Below are 14,850 nucleotides of genomic sequence, written 5' to 3'. Positions count from 1 at the left end.
AAATTCTCAGTGGAATCTATAACTTCCTGGAGCCAATGAGACTGGATGATCCCCTGAAAACTATTGTCCTTAGATAATCTTTAAACTCTAAACCTTAAACCAAAATTATTCCCTGAAGTCTTCTTTGACCCAAAATAGCTTATTTTTGTTTAGTAAAATACATCTACTTTGAACACTGGGCTCTTTTGAAATTTGTACGAGAGCATATTGACAGCAACAACTCAAAAAGCTGGTTGGGAAGCTTAGTGGGCAGTGATTTTAAGGAGATAGTGATGGAATAGTGTGTAACAGGATAGTGAGGATGGTACCACAACATGAAGAATGTAACCAGTGTCACTGAACCACACATGTAGAAATTATTGACATGCTGTATCTTTGGCTGTGTACACTGTCATCAGAAAAATAAAAAAAATAAAAATAAACAAGTCAATGGATCTGTTTACAATATTTGCCTTTGTATTACTTCAATGAATCCATGTTTTTCCTCCAAAAATAGTTTTCCAAACTTCAGCCACTCCCTTACTGCCACCAGTTCCGTTCTAAACTCATACACCATCCATGGAGCTACTAACAATTAGAAGCATATAAACTTACTTAAAGATTTAAAAAAAAACCCCAGAAATACGGGTGCAACGAACATTCTTCTTCTGCAATACTGTATGACAAGAAACAAAGTTCTATAAACTATAAAAGTCTAGTTAGTATGTTTTTTTTTCATTTTTATTGATGTAATTATACACATTTAAGATCTGAAAGAACACCCAATTCTTACTAGGTGTCAACCTCGTGGAGTAAAATTAAATGCTATTTATTCTATAATAATTAAAAAATTTGAAAGGAGTATTTTGTATTTGGTAGAAAAAAAAATGATACAAAACTAAACACAAATATTGAAGGATTTTAAAGAGGAGGGTTAGGCAAGCAGAGTTTTACTAAAATTCAAAACCATGGCACTTTAAATCCATGGTTCTCAAGTGGAGGAATGGGGACTCTGCCCCTCCAGGGGATATCTGGCAGTATGGCAATATTTGGAGGCATTTTTGCTGTCACAAGGGGAAGAGGGCTGTATTGGCAGCGAGTGGGTAGAGGCCAGGGATGGTACTAAACAGCCTGTGATGCACAGGACCGAGCCCCAGCAAGGAATAATCTGACCCAAAATGTCAATAGAGTTGAGATTGGGAAACTCTGCTCTAAATCACTCTAGACATTTGCAAAAGCAAAAAGACATTTGGAAACTCTCAATTCAGTTAAACTGAAATGCATGCCAATCCTTTCACAAAGCCATAAATCCTGCCCAAAGAAAGAACTAATTGCCTTTGAAGTCACAAATAACTTAATCAGATTTTGTACTTTGATGTACAATTCACAAACGTGGGCTAAAGCACATCATTTATTACCTACATTTCCAAAATCCTAACAACCTGTGCCATGCGCACCTCACTCCGAGAAACACAAGTCTTGGAATCAAATGAGAAAAAAATATCCCTTCACTCCCACATGCTCCAGCACTCTGGCCGAGGAGCGAGGAGCGGGTGAGGGGGTTAATGATTCATATTAATTTCCCTCTCCTTATAAAACCTTGGAAACAATCTGTATGTTCAGAGGGCCGCTGCTTTGTATGACTCCTGATGGCACCACGCACAGAGGAGCTACACAGCAGGGCAGCACGCATGGCCCGTGATGGGACGAAAAGCGTTCGAAGAGTGATGGAGGTGTCCACCTAAGTGGTATGTCAAAGGGTTATTTACTAACATGGAAAACTAGTCACAATACACAATCAAGTTTAAAAAACAGTAATAATAATTTAACCATCATCAGGCACTGCAAACAGGTGATCCATGAACCAAGCCGTTCATAGATGCATTTCATGCAGCATGGAGATTTGTTTTTAATTTGGGCCAGTATGTAAGAGTTGGAGTCCTTATGTAAAGGAATACAGACTTCAGACATGTCTTGTAAAATGAGAAATCTGGCAACACTGAGCCCACCTTCCCTCTTGGCAAGAACCAGGAGGAGGCAAAGGCTATCAGTCCCCTTTGTTGTTGTTGTTGTTGTTTGCCGTCGAGTCGGCCCCGACTCATAGCGACCCCTCCTTGGGTTTCCGAGGCAGTATCACTACGGAAGTAGGATTGCCCAACCTTCCTTCCGAGGAGTGGCTGGTGGGTTTGAACCGCCAGCCTTCTGGTGAGCAGTCAAGTGCTTTAGGCACTATGCTACCAGAGCTCCTACCAGTCCCCTTTTGTTGTTGTTGTTGTTGTTATGTGCCATCGAGTCGCCCCGACTCATAGCGACCCCTCCTTGGGTTTCCGAGGCAGTATCACTACGGAAGTAGGATTGCCCAACCTTCCTTCCGAGGAGTGGCTGGTGGGTTTGAACCACCAGCCATCTGGTTAGCAGGCAAGTGTCTTAGCCACTATGCTACCAGAGCTCCCCCAGTCCCCTTTAGGATATGCTAAATGACATTCAACTGTGTACTTTACAATACTTAACGTTATCTTATGTGACTTTTACCTCAATTAGAGCTCTGGAACTGTGGGTTCCATCATCTAAACCAAGGGTTCTAAACTGGAGGTGATCCTACACCCAGGATATGGTTTGGCAATGCCTAGAGACATTTTTGATGGTCACAAGAAAGGGGGCATCCAATGGGCAGACGCCAGACAAGCTGCTGAATAGCCTACAAGGGACATGAAAGCCCCCTACAAGAAAAGATTCTCTGGCTCGTAGTATCGACAATGCCAAGGCTGAAAAACTCTAATTGAAACGTGGGGTTGAAGTAGGCATGTCTATTGCAACAGGTTATGACCTCCTTTGTGGGTTACAAAGGAGCTCTGGTGGTGCAGTGGTTAAGACATTTGGCTGCTAACGAAAAACAGATCAGTGGTTCAAACCCACAAGCTGTTCCGCATAAGAAAGATGAGGTGATCTGCTTCCATGAAGATTTACAGCCTTGGAAACCTGATGGCCGTTGTGATGAGTCAGAGTCAAGTCAATGGCAGTATAGTATTCAGTATACTCTAAGTTTGGGGTTTTCTGGCTGGGTTATAAGCAGTACTTTTTGTCAGGAAATTCAAAAACAAGCAAACACAGTCCCTAAGTCGATCTGGACACACAGAGACCCCACACGGATTGGAAAGGAACCGTGTTCCTCAGTCTTTAAGAGCTGATTTTTCAGGAGATTGTAAGCCTTTCTTCTAAAGTATCTCTGGGAAGATCTGAACCACTAACCTTTCGGTTAGCAGCTGAGCTCGTTAACTATTTGCAATACAACGCGAGGATGGTGAGACTTCGTATCTCACATACTTTGGACATATTATCAGGGGGAACCAGTCTCTGGAGGAGGACATCACGCTTGGTGAAGAAGGAGATCAGCAAAAAAAAAAAAAAAAGGAAGACCCTCAATGAAATGGGCTGACACAGCGGCTACGATGGGTTTAACAGAGCGACAACTGTGAGGATGGCAGAGTGTCGGGCAATGTTTCCTTCCATTGTATGCAGTGTCGCTATGAGTCGGGGCCAACTTGTTGGCACCTAACAACAGCAACAGGGTGCAATTATCAGACCACATCATGTTATCAGAAAAGCAAGTATTATTTGGGGATGTGCACACACATGCGTGTACACACACATGCCACAACGCACACACAATCATCTTTGTGTGTAGTAGGCTACAAAGAGGGGCAAATTTCTGCTTTGGTTCACCTCAGTCCCACCACTCCCTATGGTTACGTCACAGACGGCTCATCTCATTTCTGGAAAGTAATTTTTCTTAGAACACGGGCCCACTTCCTCACTCATTTCCATAGCACCTGATGCCTGCAAGTATGACTTTTAACTTGAGTATGATTTATAAACCAAAACAGGAAAAAAGTGCTAGAAATACTGTCTAAGGGTTAACCATATAACCTATGGGAGGTGGGATTATCTGTGACTTCAGTTTTCATAGTTAACAACTGTATTATGACAAATAGGTATTGATTTCACAGTGATAAAGGAGCGTATGAAAAATGTTTTTCTTCTCCCTAAACAGTAACTCATAATGGAGATACAAGGTCAGAAGACCATTAACTCAGAGGGTGGGGAAAGCCTCTGCATTAATACATATTAATGACTTAAATCAGAATCCCACAACCAAGTATTGGCAGAGGCATCAACTCTGGCCAGGAGGCCAATCTAGAGGAGAAACCAGAAATGACTGAGAATATAAACCACTTTGGCCATTAAGGCAGCAGGATTCCAGGACCCCATGAGTGAAGGCTCCTGGCCAAGCACAGTACTTCTGAGAGCTAAATCCAGTTCTAAGACTTATGAATGTTTGGCTTGGAGGCACCTCCACCCCAAACAAAAGGAAGGTTTCTCAACACTCGTTAAAGTTTTATGTTAATAGCCTGCATACTTCAATGTGTAGCTTCATGCTGCTGGTTAGGAAATGTTCACTGCTTAAACGATTTACGTGGTTTTTCCATCAAATGGCAATCTTTTCAACACAATCGTGGAAAAAATTAGTCTCATCTTTAGCATATTATCCCTGATTATGGGGCATTTCAATATGCATTTAAAAAAAAAAAAAAATACAGCGTGTAAAAATAAAAAATTGGCACCGTGGTGCTTAGGAAAATATCTCCCTGGGGGGGTGGGGAGTGGTTGGCAAACATAGTGAAGGCAGTGTTACTCCCTCCGGCAAATGTTAACATCAATTTAACAGCAGAGGGCAGGAGGGTGCAGTGAAAGGGAAACAGGCCTAGAGTCAGGATCTGGCTGGAGAACCCAGGCACCTTCCTCACCCACTCCCAGCAGGGCCCTCAACTTACTTTCTGTAAAATGGGGAGGTAGTCTCGAAGAGTTTTGTCTCTTACAGGGCCTGCAAGTGAAGAAGAATGGTTCCTAACATTTCTAAGTGGCTGAAAAAAAAAAATCTAACGAAGAAACAATGTTCATGAAATGTGCTAATTATATGAAATTTGCATTTCAGCGTCTATCAATAAAGTTTTATTAGAACATTGTTGTTGTTGTTGTTGTTATGTGCCGTCGAGTCGGCCCCGACTCACAGCGACCCCTCCTTGGGTTTCCGAGGCAGTATCACTACAGAAGTAGGATTGCCCAACCTTCCTTCGGAGGAGTGGCTGGTGGGTTTGAAGGGCCAGCCTTTGTTTACATATTATCTATAGCTACTTTTGAGCTAGGAGAGTAACAATGAATAGTTGAATAGAGAACCACAAAGCCTAAACTATTTACTATCTAAGCCCCTACAGAAAAAGAAACAATCCACAAAATCAAATTGATTTTGAAGTTCACCTCTCTTGCATTTCTACTGCACAGCTGTCTAACTCATGACTAACAAAATGACTTTTCAAATTCACTGAAATAAGGGATCCACTAACCTATTATATAAAAAGCCACTCAAAAGCAGTAAGGAATTTTCTCACGAATTCTGATGCCATTTCTCCCTCTCCCTTTGTAACTCCAGGGGTAATAGAGAAGCTCAATTAAATACATTAGTCATGTGCTCATATTGCTATAAAACAATGTTTTCTGAAATATGGGACAGGAGAACCAATAGTGGTTCACAGACCGTGTTTTAATGTACTACTTATATTAATTTCATGTATATTAGGAAAAAATAGAAGCAATTTTATTGTTTAAGATGGAGCTAAGTTGAAGATCGAATATTTAAGCATGTCATAAAATAGCTGGTACTAGAACACAGCAAAAATCATGGCGATGAAAGTTCCGACAGCAGTGAGTTATGAGATGTCTGTCGTTCATAAACATTCCCTCAACAGCGTGCTCTGTGCGGGAACCAACAGGCTGAGCTCAGTGAGGAGTCTGTGATTATGCACCATGTTCTGTCAAGCTGGCTAAAACAGGATCGGATGATGAAATAAAAAGAAACCTTTTAAATTCTGGGCAGAAAACAAGGGAGCAAGAGAAAGCTTTCACTGAAACTATGTCAACATAAATCATGTCAATCCTAGAATGGAGTTTTAACACTCAAATGTGAGTATCCAGAACCAACCACCTAGCTATGAATCAGAATTGGAGAAAGAGGTTCAGGCCTTTATTCTGAAAGATCAAAAGCCACTTATACTTAACCAAGTCTCTAGGGCCCACCCAGGGCCATCTTGGGAGCAGCTAGAAGCACTGGTTGACAATAACCAAACCAACAACACAACCAAAACGTATGGAATTTTTTGAGATATCAATTGACTATGTCCCCATTGATATATCTTCCTGCAGTATCTATGATCCCATGAAGAGCTGATATAAACTGGAAGAAAGGAAAGAAGTCGGGTAGGAAGAGGCAGAGGGAGAAAGAAGAAAAAAAGGAGGGAAAGAGGGAGGAAAAGACGCAAGAAGGGAGGGAGGGAGGAACTGAAACCTCAAAGGCCATCCAAGGTTAATGGTCTGTCTGGAAGTCTAAAGCTAGTCATCCAACCTGGCGATGAGCTTTTATTTATTCATCCTGCAAAACAGCCTGACATTCTGAGAAGACATTTAATAATCAGAGACTTCACATAAAAATCCAGATTACCCATTTCTCTGGAAGAAAGAATAAGACCTGAAACTATTAAGTGCATGTTCCCACATGGCAGCCATGACGGGTGCCCCTGCGATGGGACACGTGCCCCTGGATCCCCAGTGCCCACCTCTCTCGGCTGTCTCCCCAGCCCAGAGCCTGAGGCTGGCTGCCCCTCTTCCTCACGCCTGTCCTTTCTTATTGTGCAAGCTTCTCTGTGCCCATGTCTCTCAAAGGTTAAAAAACAAAGAACAACTATGAAGGCCCTATGTTTCAAGAACAATGAGAGTAAACCTATTTCTGCATAACCCACTGCCATCGAGTCCACTCTGACTCATAGTGAGTGACCTTATAGGACAGAGCAGAATTGCCTCAGAGGCTTTCCAAAGTTGTCATCTTTACGGAAGCAGACTGCCACATCTTTGTCTGCAGAATGGCTGGCTGGTAGGTTCAAACCACTGACCTTTTGGTTTGCAGCTGAGCGTTTAACCATTGTGCAACCAGGTCTCCTTTCTTTCCTTATAGAAGCAAAAGAACATTTTCAAATATGTAATTTAACATGCAACCAAATTATGTTTGGGTTAAAAAAAAAAATTCAATTTAAGTCACTGTTACTTTCCTTACACTCAGCCAGGGCTCCCCATTGGTACCACCTCCCCAATCCAAGTAGACACCATGAGAAATAATATAATAGTCACTTCTGACATCAAGCACTGTTGGAAGCCCTCTTGTATAATGATTCATTTAATCCTTACAAGAACCTTACAGATAGGTCTGATTACTGTCCTCCTGTTACAGATCAGGAAACTAAGGCATAAAGTGGGTTAAATACCTTCCTCAAAGCCACACAACAGAGAGGCAGACCAGGATGGGCTTCCCACTTCCTTATTCTTAACCACTCTGCTAAACCAAGTCTCAGAACTGCAACCCAATTGTTAAATGGGGCATCTTTAAGGAGTGGAATTGCTCTGGGGAGGAGGAACAGCACTGTTTTGATCCCGTGTGTTTCTTTAATCCTTGAGTGTTATAATAATCGGATGATTTTGATAGAAGAAATTATTTTTCAATTTAAATGAATTCTTAGAAAAGAAAAAACAGTGCTGTGGGAAGTTGGTATGATGAACCCAGAAGGCCTGAAGGATTTCTGGCCTCTCTGTCTACTTTCAGAAATGACCTCCAGTTTGCCTTTTGGGAACACTTTTCTCATTTTCTGTTCCCCTAACAGCATGGATCCTCTCTGGTTAACTCATTTAAAATGTGTTCCCGCCCCATTAAGTTCATTTGACCACTGTTAAGATCACCCACTTGGCCCCAACAGGCCTGGCACTGATGGAAACCACACATGTCCCAGTGGCTTCCTCTACTCTACCCTACGCAGGACTGACCTGTGCTCTTATCAAGGAAGTCCATGGACTCCTCGCTGGCACTGAAATGGCTCGAAGTCGCCTTCTTCTCTGCATCCTGCTCCACGTCGGAGCCCGTATGCACGGAAGAGTTCGTACTCATAGGAGAGCGTGGCATGTCCGACAAGGAAATCCTGCGGCCCGTGGCCCCACTCAGCATAGGCTTGTTCATCAGGATCTTGGGAGATGCTGTCATGTCAAAGTTGAGCTTGACCTTTTCCTGCTTGTCAATCTTGGCGGTGCCAGCACTGGGGTTGGTGGGATCAAGCAGCATTTGGTACTGACTGTTGGGCGTGTAGGGTGTCCGGAACGGAGAATAATTAAAAACTCCAAACTTCCTGCGGATGTTCTCCACATAAACCTCCATCTCTTGCATTGCACTGTTAAAGATGCTTTTAGTCTTTTTCACAGAAAAAGGAATTTCTTTGGACATGAGGTAGCAATTATTTATTGGAACCCAAGCCCTAGAAGTGCAAAAGGAAAGAGTTTAAGTCAACTTTGGTAATTTCCAAGACTGTTTGTAATTCATGCAAACCAAATTAGCCTCATATTTTTGGCAAGATTCTTAAATACTTCATTTTTTTTTTTTCAATGACTTGGTTTGAGTGGTTACTAAATGATCGACTTAACAGACATATTCTATTATAACATCAGAACACAAACAACAAAACTTAGCTAAAACTCTGAAAAGTTCAATAAGACTTAAGTCACTTTAATCCACTAAAAATAAATAAATAGCAGCTCCCTTCCACTATGGATTGGTAAGAGGCAGTCAACAGATAGCCATGTCACTGGAGCACAGATCACACCTCACAGATCTGCACACAGATTAAGATGCCTCATTTCTCACTGGGATGACTAGAAGCAAACTCTCAAAACCCTAAAAGCTTTAAAAGAGGTGCTTATTTTTGAATGTGAGGTAATTCATGTCAAAAATAACCAAAAACAAAAATCAGCCCTTCTGATTGTTAACTGGCCAATAAATATATAAAAACTGTTTTGTGCAAAACAGGTTTGTTTTACATTCACTAGTTCACGCACATTTGATTTCATGGCCCTGATTAGGCCAAGAAACTCTCCGCCCCTCTCCTTTCAGCCTTCATGACCCCGGGAGACCAGAAGAACTAGATGGTGCCCAGCTACCAAGGTCAACCACTCAGCAAGGCATCAGAACTGAAAAACTGTTATGTAACCAGCATAATTTTTAAAAAAACTGAAAAATTGTTTTTAACGTAACTTAGGATGCAGTGGTGATCAGCAGTAGGCTTTTCTCCTTCCACACTAGAGACCAGGGTTCGAGTCCCAGGTAATGCATCTCAGGTGCAGCCACCACTCATCCCTCAGTGAGGCTTGCACGCTGATGCTGAACAAGTTTCAGTGGGGCTTCCAGACTAAGACGGTCTAGGGAGAAAATCCTAACAGTCTATTGCAAAAATCAGTCAATGGTATCTCTACAGATCACAACGGCTTGATCTATAACCTAACAGGATGAGGGTGGTCCAGGACCGGACAGCATTTCGTTCTGTCGTATATGGGGTCACCGTGAGTCAGGGCCAACAACAACAATGTAAAATAAAACAGCATGACATGCTTCCCTATTAAACTAGGTGTGGGGAGAAGCAACGGCCCTTCAGCCTCGGGGTGTACACCTTCCACCTGACATTCCAGGTCAGTTCAATCTTCCTACCTTCAAATCCTCATCTCCCAACAGGCTCCACAGACACCCAAGAAATTAAAACTGCCAGTGGCTGGTTCTCTGGAACTAGCAGCCCAGGGACTCTGCCTAGGAGATGGGAGCACCAGGGCCCATACAGGAAACTCCTGGACACAACTGAGTCACCACATACATTTTCTGAGCCTGAAGGCAGACTATAGCTGGTAATCGGAGGATGTCATGGACAGAAATGTGTCCACAAAAAAATGTGTCAACTTGGCAAGGCCATGATTCTCAGTGGTTTTGTAGTTATATAATGATGTGATGTGGCAGTAATGTAATGATGTAATCAACCCCATGTTGTGATCTGATGTAATTATCCTCTATTTGTGGTGTCTTGATCCTAACTCCTTTAAGTTGTTATAATGAGGCACAATTAGGTTACCTTTCTTAATGAGGATTAGGGAGCTCTGGTAGCATAGTGGCTAAAGCACTTGACTGCTAACCAGAAGGCTGGCGGTTCAAACCCACCAGCCACTCCTCGGAAGGAAGGTTGGGCAATCCTACTTCCGTAGTGATACTGCCTCGGAAACCCAAGGAGGGGTCGCTATGAGTCGGGGCTGACTGGACAGCACATAACAATAACAACGAGGATTAGGTTATGTTTGTTATGTTAATGAGGCAGGATTTGGGTGGGCTACAATACTTTGCTAGAGGAGCTTCCCTGGGGTGCGGTCTGTATCCCTTTTTACTGTACCAGAGATTAAAGGGATAAGAACAAGCAGAAAGAGAAAGATCTCAGTACCACCAAGAAGGAAAGCTGGGACCGGAGCACAGGCTTTGGACCCAGGGTCCCTGTGCTGAGAACCTCCTCACTCACTGCCATCAAGTCAATTCCAACTCACAGCGACCCCCTTTGGGTTTCCAAGGCGGTAAATGTTTACGGAAATAGATTGCCTAGTCTTCCTTCCTCAGAGTGGGTGACGGGTCTGAACCGCCAACCTTCTGGTTAGCAGTCAAATGCCTTAAGCATTATGCCACCAGAGCTCCTTGAGAACCTCCTAAATCCAGATGGAAGTCAAGACACATGGCGATCTCCAAGGAGCGCTGGGCCCATGGGTGTTCAAAGGAGACAAGGATCTTCCCCCAGAGTTGACAAAGAGAGAGTGCTTCCCCCTAGAGCTTGTGCCCTGAATTTGGACTTCCGGCTTCCTGAACTGGGAGAGAATAAACTTCTGTCTGCTCAAGCCACCCCTTGTGGTATTTCTATGACAGCAGCAATGGATGACCAAGACAGAAGGATGGGTTTTTCCAGGGAAGCTTCTTGAATTTTACAGGCAATAAGTCAAAACAGTATAGAGAGAGCAAAGGCAACTGTGGTGAGGTAGAAAATCTGTGCACAGTGTAAAGGCAACATCTTTGTTGCTACCAAAAGCAGCCACTCAGGGATCGGAGCCTGGCATTGCCATGTCCTCCAATGTTTCAAGAGAAGAAAAAATTATGGACTTTTTAAAATTTTTTACCCATGTTTTGTTTATTATTGTAAAAAATGTTACAAAACATTTCCCATTCCGACATTTTTTACATGTACAATTAAATAACATTATTTATGTTCACCTTGTTCAAACATCACCAGTATCATTTCCAAATGTCCCATCATCTTTAACAGAAGCTCAGGGCCCTCTAAGCAGTGAGTCCCCTTCTCCCTCTCCCTGGAAATCACAGGGCAACTTAGGTCTCTCAGCACACATTTGTTCTAAGTATTTCATATATAGTATTTGTACTTTTGTGAAATTTTATCCAAGTTTTAATAGCTGGCATCTGTCATACTTACCTACTGCCATTGTAACAGAAATACAATTGACTAGCTGACCACTGGGAGCTCTGGTAGCGTAATGCCTAAAGCACCTGACTGCTAACCAGAAGGCTGGCGGTTCAAACCCACCAGCCACTCCTCAGAAAGAAGGTTGGGCAATCTACTTCCGTAGTGACGCTGCCTTGGAAACCCAAGGAGGGGTCGCTATAAGTCAGGTCCGACTCAGTGGCACCTAACAACAACAGCTGACAACTGACTGGCTGATATCATGAGGAGTAATCGTATCATTAAATAACTACCAAAACACTGAGAATCATGGCCCAGCCAACCTGACACACATTTCTGAAGACATAACTCAATCCATGACAGTATCTAACGCGCATTTTTAAAAGAAAATGGTCCAGAGGAAATAAAGGGTGTCCACAGAACAGAGTTTAAAACGTGGCCTAATCCCCTGCAGCCCTGGGACAAGGCATCAAGACACTAAAACTGCTGTTGTCGTTGGGTGTCCTCAGGTCAATTTGAACTCACAATAACCCCAGGTGCAGAGCAGATCTGCCCCATAGGATTTCCTAGGCTATAATCTTTAAAGGAGCAGGCCACCAGGTCTTTCCTTGCCTGGAGCCGTTGGGTGGGTTTAAATTGCCAAACTTTCGGTTAGCAGCCAAGCACTTAATCACTGCGCCACAAGGGCTCCTTAAACTGAGGGTAAATGCTCCCCAAAATATCTACTGTTTCTCAGTGTGCTTGAAATTACCAGGTTCTCACGCATTCCAACTTGCTGCTGCCACTCTGTTGAGACATGAAGAATCGTATCTCCAGGCAGACGGCACAGGAGCTCAACGGCAGCCAAACGCCTTCAGGGGTAAGAGTCTACACGACACTGTGTGTGAGGCTGGGTGGCCCCGAGTCTAGGCTAGACAAGACGAGCGTGAGATGTGCAGACCCCCAGGGCTGCCCGTGGACAAGTGACTCCACTCCTCTAAGCCAGATTCAACTGTCAGCAGCCAAGTGTGGGGCCAGGGGAGGAGGTAGGTGTCAAGGGCACTAAATAAAAGGCACATAAGCCAGTGCCCAAGGAGCTCTGGTGGTACAGTGGACAAGGCATCTGGCTGCTAACTAGGTCAGCAGCTTGAACCTACCAGCAGCTCCTACAGAAGGAAGATGTGGCAATCTACTTCCAAGAACACTTACAGCCTTGGAAACCCAGGGGGTTCCTATGAGTCGGAATATTGATGGCAGTGAGCTTGGATTTGGTTTTGCCAGTTGGTCATTGTCACTGTGGCCATCTGTCCCCCACCTGTGTCTGCATCAGGGCCTTCACTCCTTCACAGGTTCTCAGATGCCAAGTGGAGGTGTTTGGTAGGAGATTTCTGGACAGTAAAATACGCCTTTTCCTTTAAAGCAGGCCCAGAAAATATTTCAATGGAAATTATATGTGCATCACAGTCTAAAGCCTCTAGGGGGCCACAGTATCTAACGCGCAGAGAACTAGAACAGAACCACATTTAAAAGCCTGAGCTCTGGACTCAGCTCTGTCTGGGTTCTAATCCCAATGTGGCTACTTCCTGGCTGTGTGGCTTGGGCAAGGAAATAGCCAATCTGTGCCTCAGTTGTCTTATCAGTAAAATGGGAATAAAAGGCATTTCTTCCACAGGGTTGTAGAATTAAACAAGGTAATACACAAAAAGCCCCTAAAACAGCCCGGGTGGACAGTAAGCATTCGGTCTCCACTTTTTTCAGATCTGCAGGCACTTGAGAGAACACCTCCCATATTCTTATGCAGTACTGTGTGTGTGTCTATGAAATAAAGCAACAAAAGCAGGATCTTTTAAAGGATATGCACGTGACACTGATTTGTCAAGAGCCTCCCTGGCCCCTGGCAGCTTTCTGATTTACTTGACAATGCACCGTGCAAGATCTATGGTTCTTGGTTGGCTGTTCTGACCTATTTCACTTACATGTTTGGCTCTACAACCCAAGTGGAGTCCCTGACAAAGGGACCATCGTATTACACCTCTTGCTGTCTCCCTTAAGCCTCCACTTTGTTCCCAGGCCTTAGCCCCACCCTGCTTTGAGAATGTCTGTGGGAAACCCTAGATGCTCTCCGATGAGAGCTTGCCCAAAGCTGTCAATGACTTCCAACCCAAAGACAACCCAAGACAAGGACAACATTCCTAGAATTCCACCATGTCCTTCCTCCACTGCTGTGGAATGTGCTTCAGAACGCCCTCACCCAACACAAACCCAACAACTTGGGGTTTCACACAGCGGGTAGGAGACCATACACACTGGGTGGGGTCCGGAATATCTGGAGGGTTGCCACTAACGTGCCCCGGGAGGTGGCAGAGCACGACTCACGCTGCTTTCTCTTCCACAAACATACAGGAGGGGCTCAGCTTCCCCGACAGCTCTAACCCAGAACCAAGCACTAAACCTGCAAGGTGGAACACAGGGCCCGGACGAGCCCTAGCAAAGCCAATGTACTGTGCTTCTTCATGCCCCCTGAGCCATGTTCCATGCAGAGGCCAGGACTGTGACAGCAGGTCACTGACTCCACGGCCTGGGAATATTTGGTGCAAGGGGCCAAGTGCTGCTCTCCCCCACCTTTTTCCTAAGGGTATCTCTACACTGTGTCATACTGTTGTTGTTACGTGCAGTAGAGTTGGGCCTGACTCATAGAGACCCCCCTCCCCTGGGTTTCCAAGGCGGTGTCAGTACAAAAGTAGATTGCCCAACCTTCCTTCTGAGCAATGGCTGGTGGGTTTGAACCGCCAGCCTTCTGGTGAGCAGTCAACTGCCTTAGGCACTATACTACCAGAGCTCCCATGTCATACTAGAGAGTAAGAATAATCCTAAACCTTTGAGATAATTAGCGCATGTCCTGCTCTAATGAACAGGCAAGATGATGTACCTACAACCTGCCATGGCCACTCTGCTGCTCTTCAAATCACCACCAGACTCCTGTCCATAGCCCATATGATTGATTGGCCCCTGCTCACCGCTCTAGCCCCATCTCCTACACCTTTCCTCCCATTACTCCATTTGACTCAGAATGTACCCCCTGCTTCTCCTGAACACACTCAGCCCTTCCCTCCCCCAGTCCCTGCTCTTGCTGGTACCTCATCCCAGATCTTCACACCTGCCCCACCATTCCCTCCAGATCTGAAAGTATCTCACCTACTTGTCTATTTATTTCATCCAACCTCTCCTCTAGGACGCAGCCTTCAAGCCTGTAGACACAGGATCTGCCTAGCTCTCTCCTGTATCCCCAGCATCTAGCACACAGCCTGGCACACAACAGGTACTACATACCTATTTGTGAATGAAAGAATGAATTAATTTGAGAAAGCTTTCCAACAAAAGTGACTGAAATCAAATACAGTACAGTACCTTCTACAAAGCCACTACCATCACAACGCATTTCTCATTTAGCCTCTGACAGTGGACCACCAGGGTT

The 14,850-nt window shown here is 44.2% G+C and overlaps 1 protein-coding gene across 1 annotated transcript in view; it reads right to left on the bottom strand.

The window, feature by feature from the left end:
- The window catches only part of ZMYND8 (zinc finger MYND-type containing 8), a 135,730-nt gene that overhangs the window by 55,656 nt on the left and 65,224 nt on the right, over positions 1-14,850 (bottom strand). Inside the window, exon 11 of the mRNA XM_007938335.2 lies at positions 7,903-8,384. Coding sequence (XP_007936526.1) covers positions 7,903-8,384 — 482 coding nt within the window. The remainder of the gene's footprint in view (positions 1-7,902; positions 8,385-14,850) is intronic.

Source organism: Orycteropus afer, unplaced genomic scaffold, assembly GCF_000298275.1.
Source record: "Orycteropus afer afer isolate SDZICR_OR568_19922 unplaced genomic scaffold, OryAfe1.0 scaffold00049, whole genome shotgun sequence".
In the NCBI taxonomy this organism is placed as follows: Eukaryota; Metazoa; Chordata; class Mammalia; order Tubulidentata; family Orycteropodidae; genus Orycteropus; species Orycteropus afer.
Note: the sequence above shows the minus strand (reverse complement) of the source record. Positions and strands in the feature narration are given on the sequence as shown.